The 13,844-nt window shown below is 37.7% G+C and overlaps 2 protein-coding genes and 2 long non-coding RNA genes across 4 annotated transcripts; 1 reads left to right on the top strand and 3 right to left on the bottom strand.

The window, feature by feature from the left end:
- The first annotated feature begins 1,819 nt into the window (after window positions 1-1,819).
- LOC136066181 (uncharacterized) lies at window positions 1,820-3,802 on the top strand. The gene is made up of 2 exons (XM_065770061.1): window positions 1,820-3,439; window positions 3,552-3,802. Exon 1 carries the CDS (start codon window positions 1,856-1,858, stop codon window positions 3,434-3,436), a length of 1,581 nt encoding a protein of 526 aa, XP_065626133.1. The 5' UTR covers window positions 1,820-1,855; the 3' UTR covers window positions 3,437-3,439; window positions 3,552-3,802.
- Window positions 3,803-5,158: 1,356 nt separating this feature from the next.
- Window positions 5,159-9,097, bottom strand: LOC136066167 (nucleolar complex-associated protein 3-like). Its single transcript, XM_065770042.1, has 7 exons — window positions 9,055-9,097; window positions 8,781-8,968; window positions 8,062-8,270; window positions 7,842-7,944; window positions 7,063-7,142; window positions 5,564-5,681; window positions 5,159-5,452 (listed from the first exon to the last, which is right to left on the bottom strand). The coding sequence occupies exons 1-5, from the start codon at window positions 9,095-9,097 to the stop codon at window positions 7,116-7,118; spliced, it is 570 nt and encodes a 189-aa protein (XP_065626114.1). The 3' UTR covers window positions 5,159-5,452; window positions 5,564-5,681; window positions 7,063-7,115.
- A 3,258-nt stretch (window positions 9,098-12,355) lies between these two features.
- Window positions 12,356-13,166, bottom strand: LOC112016874 (uncharacterized). Its single transcript, XR_002883405.2, has 3 exons — window positions 13,119-13,166; window positions 12,643-12,727; window positions 12,356-12,509 (listed from the first exon to the last, which is right to left on the bottom strand). It is a non-coding gene; the product is annotated as an uncharacterized LOC112016874 (long non-coding RNA).
- Window positions 13,167-13,349: 183 nt separating this feature from the next.
- LOC136066172 (uncharacterized) lies at window positions 13,350-13,840 on the bottom strand. The gene is made up of 3 exons (XR_010627629.1): window positions 13,791-13,840; window positions 13,590-13,688; window positions 13,350-13,467 (listed from the first exon to the last, which is right to left on the bottom strand). It is a non-coding gene; the product is annotated as an uncharacterized LOC136066172 (long non-coding RNA).
- Between the last annotated feature and the right edge of the window lie 4 nt (window positions 13,841-13,844).

The following is a 13,844-nucleotide window of genomic DNA, read 5'->3' as shown; positions in this document are numbered from 1 at the left end:
CAATATTGTGAATTAGAACTTTGTTTTGTCAGTGTTAATTTTTTGGGTATTTATTTGCCCATTTTGTTAACAAAATTGTATTCATCATTTCTAGGCTTTTATTTTTAGCATGATCTTACACGTTTTTTTGACTTTGTTCATCATTATTTTGGGTTTTGAAATGGGTAGTGAATGAATGGATATCATAATCAAATGCCTGAAAGTAATTCTTAAAATGCACTGACCTACACAATACATGGCTGTATAAGGAATTGATCATTATAAAAATAAAAATAAAAGGATAAGAATTGGTCATTTTGGAAACAATTTGGTATCTGGTAATGACATTTAATCCTTAAGGATATGGAATACTTTGGTTTTGTGAATTTAATATGTTTTGTTAATGCTACATCATCTTTGTAAAGTCTCTCATATTGTTCTATGTATTCTTTAAATATATATATATATATATATATATATATTTTCCTTACCTTTTATTTTTGGGGTTGCTCCACTAGATATGTTTCAAATTTTGTTCTAAAGCCAAACTTAGAACCATGGGTACCACAAGTTACATAATGGCTATAAAACTAGTAATTACCTATGAAAATTTGGCTTGAATATGTTCTGCCTTAAGATCACATTACTTTTTTTTTCCCCCAGTTTACGACTATGTGATTTAACTAACATGGTAACTTGACTTTAACAGGTTCACAATGCCTGAAATTGATATAATCTTATACCACGGTGGTCCCCTGAAGAATGCCAATGCGAACAAGGGATTGCCATTTGAAAGGCCGGATATAAAGAGCTATTATACCCAATTGGTCGTAGGTTCAAGACCCTTGACGAATTGAAGATGATGGTTATGGAAGAGTTGTGTGAGAATCCTGCTGTGCACAACATAGAAATTACTTATCGTATGCCAAATGAAATCCTGAGGCATCGAATTAATTACAAGTACATGGCAATAGAAACAGACAAACATGTGAAGATGATGTTTGACAAGTTGGAGAGAATATCTGAAGTAACTAACATTGAGTTGTACATACAGTTGAAGCTGCGTGCAGAAGTTGGTATCGACGAAATCCAACAAACACAAACAAGTGTACAGATTACAGTTCCAAATGTTCAATATGAGTATTTTACACATGTAGAGCATGATAATGTTCATGCCGATGATGATGATGATGAGGATGAGGATGAGAATGATGATGAGTATGAGGATGACGATGATGATGACGACTATGTTGATGGGAGTACTGCCATTGACGATGAAGATTTGGTCGATGAAGATGAGATTGAAGACAGGATTGAGAGAGGGGACTTTAGGGACTTTGAGAGGGACATTGATGATAATGAGACATTGGATGATAGTGAACCTTATGCAGACAATGTTCTTAGTGTCCAAAACAATACGGACACAATCCCTGGCTACGCACCTCCTGCTTTGTCATTTTCTGCAAATACTTGGAAAAATATGGTTGATCCTTCACATATGGAGATACCATTTGTGTCTACTTGGAGAGAGGGGATGAATTTGTACAAAGGCTTGATTTTTGCCAATAAAGTGGAGGTGCAGCGTGTATTAACAATTTGTGCCCTCAAGGAAAACAAACAGTATATGATCAGTAGGTCGACGACGACAAAACTTTTTGCAAAATGTGTGGATGAGTCATGCAAGTGGTATGTCTGCGCAGTCATGAAGCCCAATCTCCAGAGACTATGGATGGTCACCGTGTACAAGGGTCCTCACACATGTATACGGACTGGGGTGCGAAATGATGGTAGAATGATGAATTGTAACTTTATTACATCAGACATCCTTAAGAAGTTAAGTGAGGATCACACTACCCCAATTAAGCATCTCAGATCTATGATAGAGTCGAAATATGAGGGCCATAAGCCTTCTTACTACAAGGTATGGGATGCGAAACAAAAGGCGATTGGGAAGCTGTTTGGGAATTGGGAAGAGTCTTACCAGAGGTTGCAAAAGTTGCTTATGGCATATATTGATATGGATCCGACTACCCAAGTGTTCTATCGTACGACATCCACCGATGAAGATGACACCGTATTATTGAATTATGTGTTTTGGTCTTTCGGTCCAAGCATTGATGGATTCAAATATTGCAAGCCAGTTATCAGTATTGATGGGACCCATCTGTATGGTAAATATCAGGGAAAGTTGTTGGTTGCAATGGCAACGGACGCTAACAACAAGGTATTCCCTCTTGCCTTTGCTGTTGTGGATTGTGAGTCAGGACCCAGTTGGAGGTGGTTTTTACAATGCCTCAGAGATACGATTGGCCACGTGATACCCGACGACGGCATTTGCATAATTTCTGATCGACATCTCGGTATCAAAAATGCCATTGCAAACTGGCCTAGAGGGGATGATGGAAAAACACGGGTATTTCATAGATATTGCCTTCGACATGTTGCTAGCAACTTCAACACACATTTTCAGAACTCGACCCTAAAGTCAACTTGCTTGAAAGCAGGATATGCTACTCAGGTAGTTAAATTTGATACCATAATGGAGTCCATTAAGCAAGTGGAAATGGAGGCCATTCGGAATAAGAAGAAGGTGACGGGAAAAGATGGGAAGGAAAAGAATCAAGATTATCTTCCATACACATACCTAATGAGCGAGTCTGTGGATATGTGGACCCAATCACATGATGGTGGAAGACGTTTTGGGGCAATGACAACCAATATATCAGAGTGCTTCAATGGTGTACTTAAAGGTGCACGGGGCCTTCCTATTGCCGCGTTGGTTGAGTTCACTTGGTCCAAACTTGTTGAATATTTTCACGACCGGCACAAAGAATACCTTAATCGCCTGTCAGAGGGTAAGAAATGGAGTCAATATGCCTTTGACAAGTGGGAAGGAAATAAGCTTAAATCTGAGAAACACTATCTCAAGCCATTTAACAGTGAACAGATGATATATCAGATAGTTACTTCATTCACGTGTAGCGCAGGAGGGGGAAACCACAGTTATGAAGTTCGGATACGGGAAAGAACATGCAGTTGTGGGAAATGGCAAAACATAGGGATCCCGTGTTCACATGCAATTAGAGTATGTGACTATTTGAATATTGATTCGACCGCATATATTCACCCATGTTATGGTTTGGACAATGCCCTTAACACTTATCAGCATGCATTTGTGATTCCTAAGTCACAATCATTGTGGAGGGATCCCATGGGGCCAAAGTGGTTGCCTAATCCAGCATTGTTGCGGGCCAAAGGTCGACCAGTGAAGTCAAGAATACGGAATGAGATGGATGGGGTGAGGAATAAGGATCAAGGCTCAAGATGGCGGAGGGAGGATGCAGATCTGATAGAGAGTCAACCTAAGCAAACATGTGGATTGTGTCATGCTTCTGGGCATAACCGTAGAAAATGTCCGCAGTCTCGTGGCGCTTCCACAAGCAGTAATGTTCCATAGTAGGTAGGTAGATGGAAAAATATTATGCATTGGTTAAATATAATTGTTGTTCATTCTACCAATAACTACTGTCTTTACTACTTCTCTCCTAACGTGATTAGTCTACGTTTTGCAGGCATGCTTCCATGGACGCCGTTTTTGTTGTGCGAACTGCTGATCTTAGGAAAAGTGACTACGTTGTATTGGCACATTTAACTTTTTGGTTTTTGTTGAATGTACTTATAATTCTCTACCCAATGTACCTCTATGAAGATTGTGATTTGAGTAGTACGGTTAGAATTTCAAATGAAGGATGGTTGCGCATATTTAGAATGTTGATATATTGAGAATGCCTTTTTGTTGTGATGCAAATGTATTTGCATTGTAAAATTATCTTTATGAATAGAGCGTAACAGTTTCTATAGCTTGGTGCGAGAACGCCTTTTGATGTAATGGTTGTGCATTTACATTGTCAACTTCTTTGCCTCTCAATGGTGTTAGATTACATTCTAAGCTTCTTTATCTATGTTTCTCAACAATTGCACGTACACATTTCAGTTCCTGACTTGCCTGCATGTGCAGGAAAAAAAAAGGGCAACCAATCTGCCTGAACAGGGGATTTGCCACTGGGAAAAACAGGGGAAACAGGGCAACCCCTTCTGCCTGAACAGGGGAGTTGCCAAAACAAAAAAAAAAAAAATTTCCCAGTGGAACTCGAGTTTATAAAACTCGAGTTCCACTGGGAAAAACAGGGGAAACAGGGGAACCCCTTCTGCCTGAACAGGGGAGTTGCCAAAACAAAAAAAAAAAAAATTTCCCAGTGGAACTCGAGTTTATAAAACTCGAGTTCCACTGGGAAAAACAGGGGAAACAGGGGAACCCCTTCTGCCTGAACAGGGGAGTTGCCAAAACAAAAAAAAAAAAAATTTCCCAGTGGAACTCGAGTTTATAAAACTCGAGTTCCACTGGGAAAAACAGGGGAAACAGGGGAACCCCTTCTGCCTGAACAGGGGATTTGCCCAAACTAAAAAAAAAAAATTCCCCGGTGGAACTCGAGTTTATAAAACTCGAGTTCCACTGGGAAAAACAGGGGAAACAGGGGAACCCCTTCTGCCTGAACAGGGGATTTGCCCAAACTAAAAAAAAAAATTTCCCCGGTGGAACTCGAGTTTATAAAACTCGAGTTCCACTGGGAAAAACAAGGGAAACAGGGGAACCCCTTCTGCCTGAACAGGGGATTTGCCCAAACTAAAAAAAAAATTCCCCCGGTGGAACTCGAGTTTATAAAACTCGAGTTCCACTGGGAAAAACAGGGGAAACAGAGGAACCCCTTCTGCCTGAACAGGGGATGTGCCCAAACTAAAAAAAAAAATTTCCCCGGTGGAACTCGAGTTTATAAAACTCGAGTTCTACACTGGGGAAATTTTTCTTTTTTTAGTTTGGGCAACTCCCCTGTTCAGGCAGAAGGGGTTGCCCTGTTTCCACTGGGATTTTTTTTTTTTTTTTTTACTTGGCTCCAAACTTTCAATACTTTTGAAATAAAAAAAAACCCCAGTAGCCCGATCTTTAGTTACAGGTTAGGTTTAAACCTTACCAATGGTTGGCATCAATTTTGATTTTCAACTTGTGGTTGAAAAGCCATATGTTACCCAACTAAAATAACGTCCTTTAATATTATCTCAATCCCAAGCCATTACAATTCAAAAAAGAATCAGAGCGTTAGGAAAAGAAAACCTAGAAAACACAATAATCTCACTGCAATATAAATACAACCAACCACAATAAAATTTCTATATTTCTATTACTTATCTTCTGTTTTTATGCACAACTCATAGAGGCTACCATATCACATGTTAAGTACGAAAAAAGTATTTGTGGTGTCAAACCATTTTAATTACATAAATTCGGATCCTCTTCTATATACTAAAGACCAGCGTTCCTTCTCAGAATTTTAATGCCAGGGCCACAGAACGCCTCTATAGATGCATAAGGTATCCATGAGAGAAATTCGTGGAGAATGCACACCTCGTGGTTCACCTGAAATTGACAAAACCAACACTGTGATCAATACTTGTTCTCATGCAAGGCCAAAATGAAAACAAGTTGTCAGATTTGCAACAAGTTGCAGAAATCCTGGAGAATGCACACCTCAGTAGCATCGCGGAGAAGGGCTACCATGCCTGCTTCCACAGAAACAGCTTTTAGTTGTGCCCCATTGAAATCATCAGTGGAACGGGCCAATTCTTCAAAATAAACTTTTTATGCCCTGTTTTTGTAAATGAGGATTGATTAGATATGTGGTTTGATTGATTTTTTCAGAGGAAATAAGTTTAATACTTCTTGGCACACAAGAACCAAATAGATATATACCTTAATCCATCCCACAAGGGTCCAACAAGAACCAAATATATATCCTAAAGAATCCCTTAATCCATCCCACAAGGGTCCAACAAGAACCAAATAGATATATACCGAACCCATTAGACACACTATAAATCCTTAAAAAGATCCCAGTTAAACATAAAAATATAGTGCAAAGTAAAATTGAAGAACTGAAAATAGTGTGTATATTTTAAATCCCAAATTTAAAAAGATCCATGTATATATTTATCAACCAAATTGAAGGGCAGAAAGCAAATTGCTTTGCAGCTAGGTATGAAACATAAGTTTTCCTTGATGCATTTAGACAAAACTGAAGAACTGAAGTAAACACAGTCTAGGAAGATTGATTCATGTATATATTTATCAAACAAAATGAAGGGCAGAAAGAAAATTTCTTCACAGCTAGGTGAGAAACATAAGTTTTTTTCTTGATGCATTTAGAAAATACTGCCAGCAATAGAAACTGCAGCTCCATCAGTATTCATTTCAACTGCCAACAAGCTGTAATTAATTATTTCAAGTTAAAACAGGTAAACAACAAATCTAAGGCCTAACTAAGGTATTAAGAAGCCCCTGCCCCTACTATTTGGCATTTGAATATGCCACACCTCAGTGTGCAAGAGCCAGATCTTCAGTTAGGCCATAAGTTATCCAAACCGAAGTAAGAATCCTGAAGGAAGCTGTCTGACTGCTTTCTTGATCCGATCAACCCATTTCAGGAGGGCAAGCTCATATTATGTTTCTCCTAGAGATAACAAATGGGGTTAGGAAAATCCACCAAATCAGGGATCCTCACTCTATTTTCAAGAACAGTAGATATTTCTCTGCATGATCTCTAATCTCCCCACCAAAGGTAATCATTGTAGATGAAACAAAACAATGCAAGTCCTTGGAGACATCAGCATGTAAGTGATGCAATTTTCATGGGAAACCATCCACAAATTTGAAATCTCTCTGTCTTCCCTTTCATACCCTTAAAAGAAGGCCACCTCCTGTTGTGGTTCAAATCAAAATACTTTGTTTTTTTGTTCTGTACTGATAATATTTGAACTTAAGACCTAGCCTAATCCCATATTATACCTTCACCACCTAAGCCATGGCCAAAGGACAAACTTATTGTGGGGAACTATGAACCCTGGCCTTTGGTTCTACCCTTACTATAAATGAACTTTACCAGAAAGCTAGCCTATATTTGCAACAGATTAAGGTTGTGCTTAAAACAAAAGGGATGTTAAAATCATATAAAAGAATCTGGTGAAATTCACCATGCTGTTCTTTTAAATCCCAACACAATGCATTTCGATACCGTTCTTTCTGGTCACGTCAACACTGATTTTTCTCCAACCTGAAAATAGTCAGAACAGTGGTTAATAAAGGGAACAGTTTGGAAAAAAAAAAAACAAAGGACAAAGTAAACCTCAAAATTCTATAAGAACCAAAATTGTTCAACTGAAAAATCAGTTAAAAAAAAAACCTAACTCTTATATCTATGGACTTTAAAGCAATAATCAAGAACTTTATAAATCGGATCAAGTCTACAGGCACTCCATTTGAACTATAAGCACACTATATTTTAATTAATGAAATCTGGTAAAAAAAATAAATAAAGCTGCATGCTCTTGAAACTTTAATAACATCAATAGTTATAACAAAAGATAGAAATTTGTTTCATTAAAATTTTATACATTACAGCTCATGAAAAAAATAAAAAATATGAGGCAGACAAGTTATGAAAAACCAATTTATTGTTGTAACTTGTATATTATATCAGGGTAATATCTTTTATCAAAATGTTAAATATTTGAGGTCATGGAACAAGTTAAAATCAGATGAGGCAGAGAATTAATGACAAAACAATGTATTGGTATCAATTTTAGAATTAAGAAATGCCACAAAACCAGGAAAAAGAAAACCTTCCCATAAAAGCACATTGAGCGGCAGGATACATGATAAAATTCTAAAGAAAGAAACATAAACAATAGCAAGCTTCCAAAATCCAATTTGGCATTAAGCTTTGAATATAGTCAAAAGGAAGTGTACCAACCTTGTATGCAGATAGAAGAGTTGATTCATAGAACCGCATCTTCTTAACATCCTTAGAAACCTTCATTTCCAGGTCCTTTTCAGTAGGAAGCCTGATCCGATAGCTGTGATGCTCAACAGAACAAAAAAAAAGACAAGTAAGAAACTAAAGCTTTAATGTGAGGGGGGAGTAAATAAGATATACAATGTGCATTATAGACTAAAAGCATGGGTCCTACCGCCGCTTGATGATGTCTTTAAAAACAGCCAACATGGATAGTACTCCAAGTTTGGCAATAGCATGATCATTATCTTTAGAAATTTGTAACATCTCCTTTAATGATTTAATATTCGGCTCTGGATTTGCAAGGAGTGCCATTCCCAGCTCTGCAAGTTTTCGCTTCTTATTTTCAAATGCTTCTTCAGCTATGAGATCTTCTTTCACCTCAGCCTATGCAAAAAAACATAGATTGCTTTATGGGATATGCAGAGCACAAATTCAAGAGAATTAGTCTGCATGCAGAGGAGTATATCACATCCTAAGATAGAAAGAATTATTGCTGATGTTTTCATAAAGGGGAAGAACAATTGAAACAATTCTACAACTTTCACTCTATAACAAAAATGTAGATTTAAGTATTGTCCAAGAAACTGCAATTCTCTTATATATTAAAGATGCTAATGCATTCAGACAATGGAAGACAATGTGAAATGCAGTGACAAAAAACATAGGTAACAAGTGACAACCATAGCTACAAAGTTAGTGCACGTGGTTTTCCTTGGCAATTGTCACAAATGTACTCATCACGCAGTTGCAAAACTTCAAAAAATAATTCATTTTCCTTTTTTGAAATAAATTTAAATCTCAGGTTATTCAATTTCCAATTGCTTCAGATTATAGGGAGGAAAAAAAAGTTAAATTTTTTAATAAAATCAGAAAGAGACTCCAGTTAGACAATACCAGCACCGCCGCTTGAGGGGTCTGTTGCACTTCTTCTACTTTCTCCAACTCCTTCACTAGTTTCTTTGCCTCTTTCCTCTGCTTTTTAAGCTTTGCCCTCCTTTCTGGATTTGTCAGCCTCCCTATGCCTTTATCTGTGCTACCAGCTTCCTCGTCACCAAGTTCAGATAATGTAGATGTCTTCGTTACTGCATCACATAACAACAACACAAACCGTTCATTATACAACTAAAGATCTTTCTTACAAACTGATAAGACACCACAATACAAATACACAAAGTGGGTCTCAAATCCGCAAACTTCATCCTCCACCCCATTAATATAGAGGGAGAATATGGTTTTTTGAACTTCGCTCATTGGCACGCGCACGCGCACACACACACATGTAAAGCATAACATGGAGTTTTGTTTTTGACTGATTGCATAACAGGGAGCTGCAATGTCTCCCAAAATGAATGGATAAAGCATAACATGATCAAGGGCAAACAGATTACAGAAGTTGTAGGCACTCCTCTCTCTCTCTCTCTGTCTCTCTCTCTCTCTCCACTTACAAGGTCAGTGGCACTTGGGAGTGACACAAACTGCACATAGAAATGATCAACCAGTTGTATCCTGGCAAGCCAAATTGGCTGAGAGACAAATTAAATGGCCAGAGTAACTTCTACTCTCAACTTTTCACAATTGGCCTATACAAAAAAAGTGGCTTCTTTAAATTGCAAAATCAAGTGGATTCATCCATTTCTAACACATGTATTAACAAAAGGAAGCAATTTGCAAAATAGATCAGTCTATAGCACATAAAACAGAGGCATTCACCTTTCCACACAATATATCTGCAAACTCTGCACTTAGGCCACCTATACCAAGTGATTGAAGATTAAACTCCTTCTGCCTGAAGATGTTGCTACTGGCTGCCTCACGCTGATTGACTATCTGCAAGTCAAAATATAAGTTACTGGATTTAATGTTTGCCATCAAATTGATCAGCCTATAATTACTCTGAGCAACTGTGATCTGTATAAATGCTTATCAGGCTACACTGATCATGCTCTGTTCAACAGAGGAAGAGGTAAATAATTAAGGGGAGATGCAAGTGTAAAAGATATTTTGACTGATTTGTCATGGCAGCACCTTCTTTAGCACGCATTAAGCATAAAAGAAATATCAGGTACAGAATCCACCAATCTAATAGCATTGATTTGTTAATTATGCAAACAAACAAATGATTGAAGAATTTTTCATGAACATCAAACAAAATACCTGAAGTTAGTTTTGTCAATGGCATTATGTATATAGAAAGTTTTTCGTATTATTATATTAAACTCTAGGATAGCAAACCATCTTTTTTTATATAATGTAGGGAACTTTTCTAAAGAAAAGCCCTTTGGATTTGCCTCTAGGTAGCAAAACCTAAAGAACAAATGACCCACCTGCCAGAACAGTTGCCAGGTAATCCAAGGGAGTTCACCACTGACAGGCAAAGCATTTCATGCTCATGCCCAAGAGCTAGGATAGCAAACTTATCACAAATTCAATATAATTAAACCTAACCAGTATAGGATAGCTAAGCAGAATAAGTGGAGAAAGAAGCCAATGGGAACTAGCTCAAATGCATCTCCTCCTAGAAAGAACAAGGTGGAGGGCGAGGTAATGAGTTCAAGACCCACTACTGCATGTGTATTTACCAATAAGAAAAAATTCAAAACAAGAACAAAATATGTGTGCATATAAAGACTAGTACACAATCAAATACAGAAATATACCTTTATTCCACTCGCATTTGATGTTTCAAAGACAATGTATGTATCTCTTGATATCATCCCTCTTTCAATAGTACTAGATTTTTCTTGCCCCTCTGTGGCAGCTTGATTGACTGTGAAAATATAGTTATTTCCATGAAACTCAAATGACACTCTTTGCCCTGCTGCCATTACCTGCGTACAACAAGAACAATAATCCAAAGCTTGAAGTGATATCATCCAAAAAGATTTAGGAAGAAAATAAGGCAGGCAAAACCTATAAATACACTGGGAACATTAATACACGTCTCATATGTTTCCCGTTAGGGAAAAAAAAGGTGGGGCAAGAACCATACTAGGCCGTAGCTTTTCCTTATTTTTCATCTCTCTCTTGGAGGTTTTTTTTTTTTGGGGGGGGGGGGGGAGGGGCTTGAAATAGAACCATTCTTTTGTTTTTGTGAGTAATATAGAATCTTTTATTAAAATAATTAAAACTAAAAAATAAAATAAAAAAAAGCTCAAAAGCAGTCATAAGCTTAAAATGATCCATAAACTCAATTAACATGTTTCAAGAGATCCCCAAAGCATAGTAGGCCATTAACATAAACTGCCCAAAAAATTACACTCAAGCTAAATAAAAGATTTCTCCACACCCTCAAAAATTCAGAAATTCTGCTCCATCCATAACACCCACATAAGACATAGGGGTTACATTCCACATGACACAGTCCTATGTCTCCCATACATCCCATTACAGTAACAATATACATCAATCATGCTGTCTCCACAAAGAATGATACTTTCTTAGGCACTAACTAGACCAAATGCATCTCCTTGTAAAAAGCTTCCAGCTAGCATTTCTAAAATGTTCATAGTACGATCAAACACCATTGCTATTCGGTATCCATATCACACAATCAGTGCCTCCAGCAAAGGGCAGTTTATCATAAAACAAATCCATTAGAGAATACACCCCCTCCATCTCCAAATCATGAAAGTTATGAATAAATCTCATATTCCAATAGCAGGAGCCATTCTTCCCTCCTACACTCACCATAGAAGATATAGAAGCATCCGTTTTTTTTTTTAAAGTATATAGAAGCATCTTTATTTTCAGCAATCAAATACAGATTCAAATACAATTGCTTAAGACCCCAGTTAATTACTAAAGCTTTGATTTTGACCTAATCATGTGATAACAACATTTATTAAATATTTACAATTTTTGTGGGAACATGGCTCACACGCAGTTAAATAGAAATAAATAGCAACTCAACAAGACTGCTAACCTCCATTAATCCTTTCCTACCACTCAGCTTTATCAAGTGAAATGGCTCAAATTACTAACAAAATTATGTGAACTCTCACTTCATGAATCCATGATTTGTTCAGCCTTCCTTCCCCTTGCGTTCCCTTGCATTCTCACTATTATAAGGCGCCCCACGCTGGTGTTGAGGTGGTGAGGCTGGCCGACTCCTTTCCATCATTGCTTGGCGAAAACTGCGTGCTGCGGCTGCGCTCACGGTTCAAACTTTATTTCGGTCACCCCAAGCAGGCCCCTTGGGGCTCCGGCTGCGACCTCTATCCTGTCCATAGTTATTACCACGGTCAACACTGTCTCAAACACTAAAAAATCAAATGGTCATTTGAATTGGATGAAAATTCCTTTAACCCATTACCTAGCAGTTAAAATGACCATCTACATATACTTTTCATCACATGACCTACTTATTAGTCACGTGCCTTGTTTAGATGGATTAATGAGTCATGTGATTTAGTACACATAATGGTCATTTGAATTGCCATGTAATGGGTGATTTAGTACACTTTGTCCTAATAAGATTCCATTATCTCCCACTATTGTCTCAGCAACCAAATGATAATGGCATACAGGGCCCAAAGCAAATATAAGGGTGAGAAACTCACTCTCTTTGACTGTTCCATAAAGCCAGCATAATACCTCGTCAGCAAATGCTAGGCAGACTCCTCCCTGCCAGCCAATTTTGTGAGAACCCAAAGAAAAAGGTAAGAAACACTAAAAATTAGTTCATCAAGACATGTAAAGACTTGCTGAACATCAGTGGTAATCATCATGCATGTATTTGCAGCAAAAGAGTTTTTACCTGCCAATAGTTCTTCATTTTCACTCGCTGTGTTATGTCTTTGGTTCTAAGTCTCTCTGTTCGGACGAGTCGGCCAGCATCATTCCTGCAGCACCAAAGCAGGAATAGTTAACAGTTCTGAATTCAAAGGGTAGAAAATACAAAACCATGCTACTGTAAACCTAGCACCAGCATAGAATTGCAATAGCATGTGAACTTGGGGTTAAGAGATGGAAGAAAGAAGAAAGAAGAAAGAGAGAGAGACAGGGGAGGGGGAGAGAGGGAGTTGTTTGTAAGAAAGAGGCTATGATGTTGCCCATTTTACAGTAAATCCAAATATTACGAACTTATATCAAAATTTCAGTGGATTGCTATTTCCTCCAATCAATCCCATTCCTTTCTGATACCACCATACACTTACGTATGTGATTTTTTCCACCACAAAATAAAGGGAATCAGTAAGCAAGCAGAAACATATGATGCAGTAATGAAATTACCTAAATCCAATAACAATATATGGAACAGCTGGTAGGAAAGATTGAATCTGCAACAATATAGGTAGGTAATCAGTTTGTGTAATTAGACTTTTATTACCGTATTAGGTTTTTAGTGTACTAGCCTAAGTAGGAGTCCCAATGCTCCTTGTATGAGAAAGAGTCCTTACTTGGCAATCAGTGCAACAACGTCATATATATATATATATATATATATTTTTTTAACGTGGGGGACAAAAATGCAGATGCTCACCCTTGAGAGTAGGCACTTGAGATGCTATCTGATCCACTATCAACAGCCAGCTCCTCCCGTACATTCAGCAAATCTTAAAAAACAGCCAGCTCTTGTCACCTGCAAGAACCCACTGTTTTAAGGTATATGGTATAAACACTTCTTGAGAATTCACTATGACATATATCTCACATGCACCATCCATAACACAAAGTAATTTGCTGCATGCATCTTTAACAAACCTCTTTTTCAATGTTCACCAATTTTGCGTTTTTTAACCCTCGTGCGATGTTTGGGCGGGGGAGGAGGCTGCGGGCATCAGCCTTAGGCTCATCATCGTGCTGCAAAGACATTAGGTGCATACAATCAATATTCGGTGTAATTATAATAATAAATAGCATATTGCAAAATAGGCGTAAACATTATAATTAATGTTATCGTACCATAGAGCTGCCTTTGTGTCCTATTTTGTGTCCACCTGTCCCACAAGTGGTGCT

This window comes from Quercus suber, unplaced genomic scaffold (assembly GCF_002906115.3).
Source record: "Quercus suber isolate HL8 unplaced genomic scaffold, Cork oak 2.0 scaffold_167, whole genome shotgun sequence".
NCBI classification, from domain to species: Eukaryota; Viridiplantae; Streptophyta; class Magnoliopsida; order Fagales; family Fagaceae; genus Quercus; species Quercus suber.
The sequence above is the reverse complement of the archived record's forward strand: the minus strand, read 5'-3'. Positions and strand labels throughout refer to the sequence as shown.

Excerpts from the sequence above, each read along its gene's own strand:
- LOC136066167 (XM_065770042.1), bottom strand. The coding sequence starts at position 9,097 with ATGGGGTGGAGGATGAAGTTTGCGGATTTGAGACCCACTTTGT. Across the intron at positions 8,969-9,054 it reads GGATTTGAGACCCACTTTGT|TAACGAAGACATCTACATTA; the intron begins GTATTTGTATTG and ends TATGTGATGCAG. Across the intron at positions 7,143-7,841 it reads CTCTTCTATCTGCATACAAG|GTTGGAGAAAAATCAGTGTT; the intron begins GTTGGTACACTT and ends GACTATTTTCAG.
- LOC136066181 (XM_065770061.1), top strand. The coding sequence starts at position 1,856 with ATGATAGAGTCGAAATATGAGGGCCATAAGCCTTCTTACTACAAGGTA.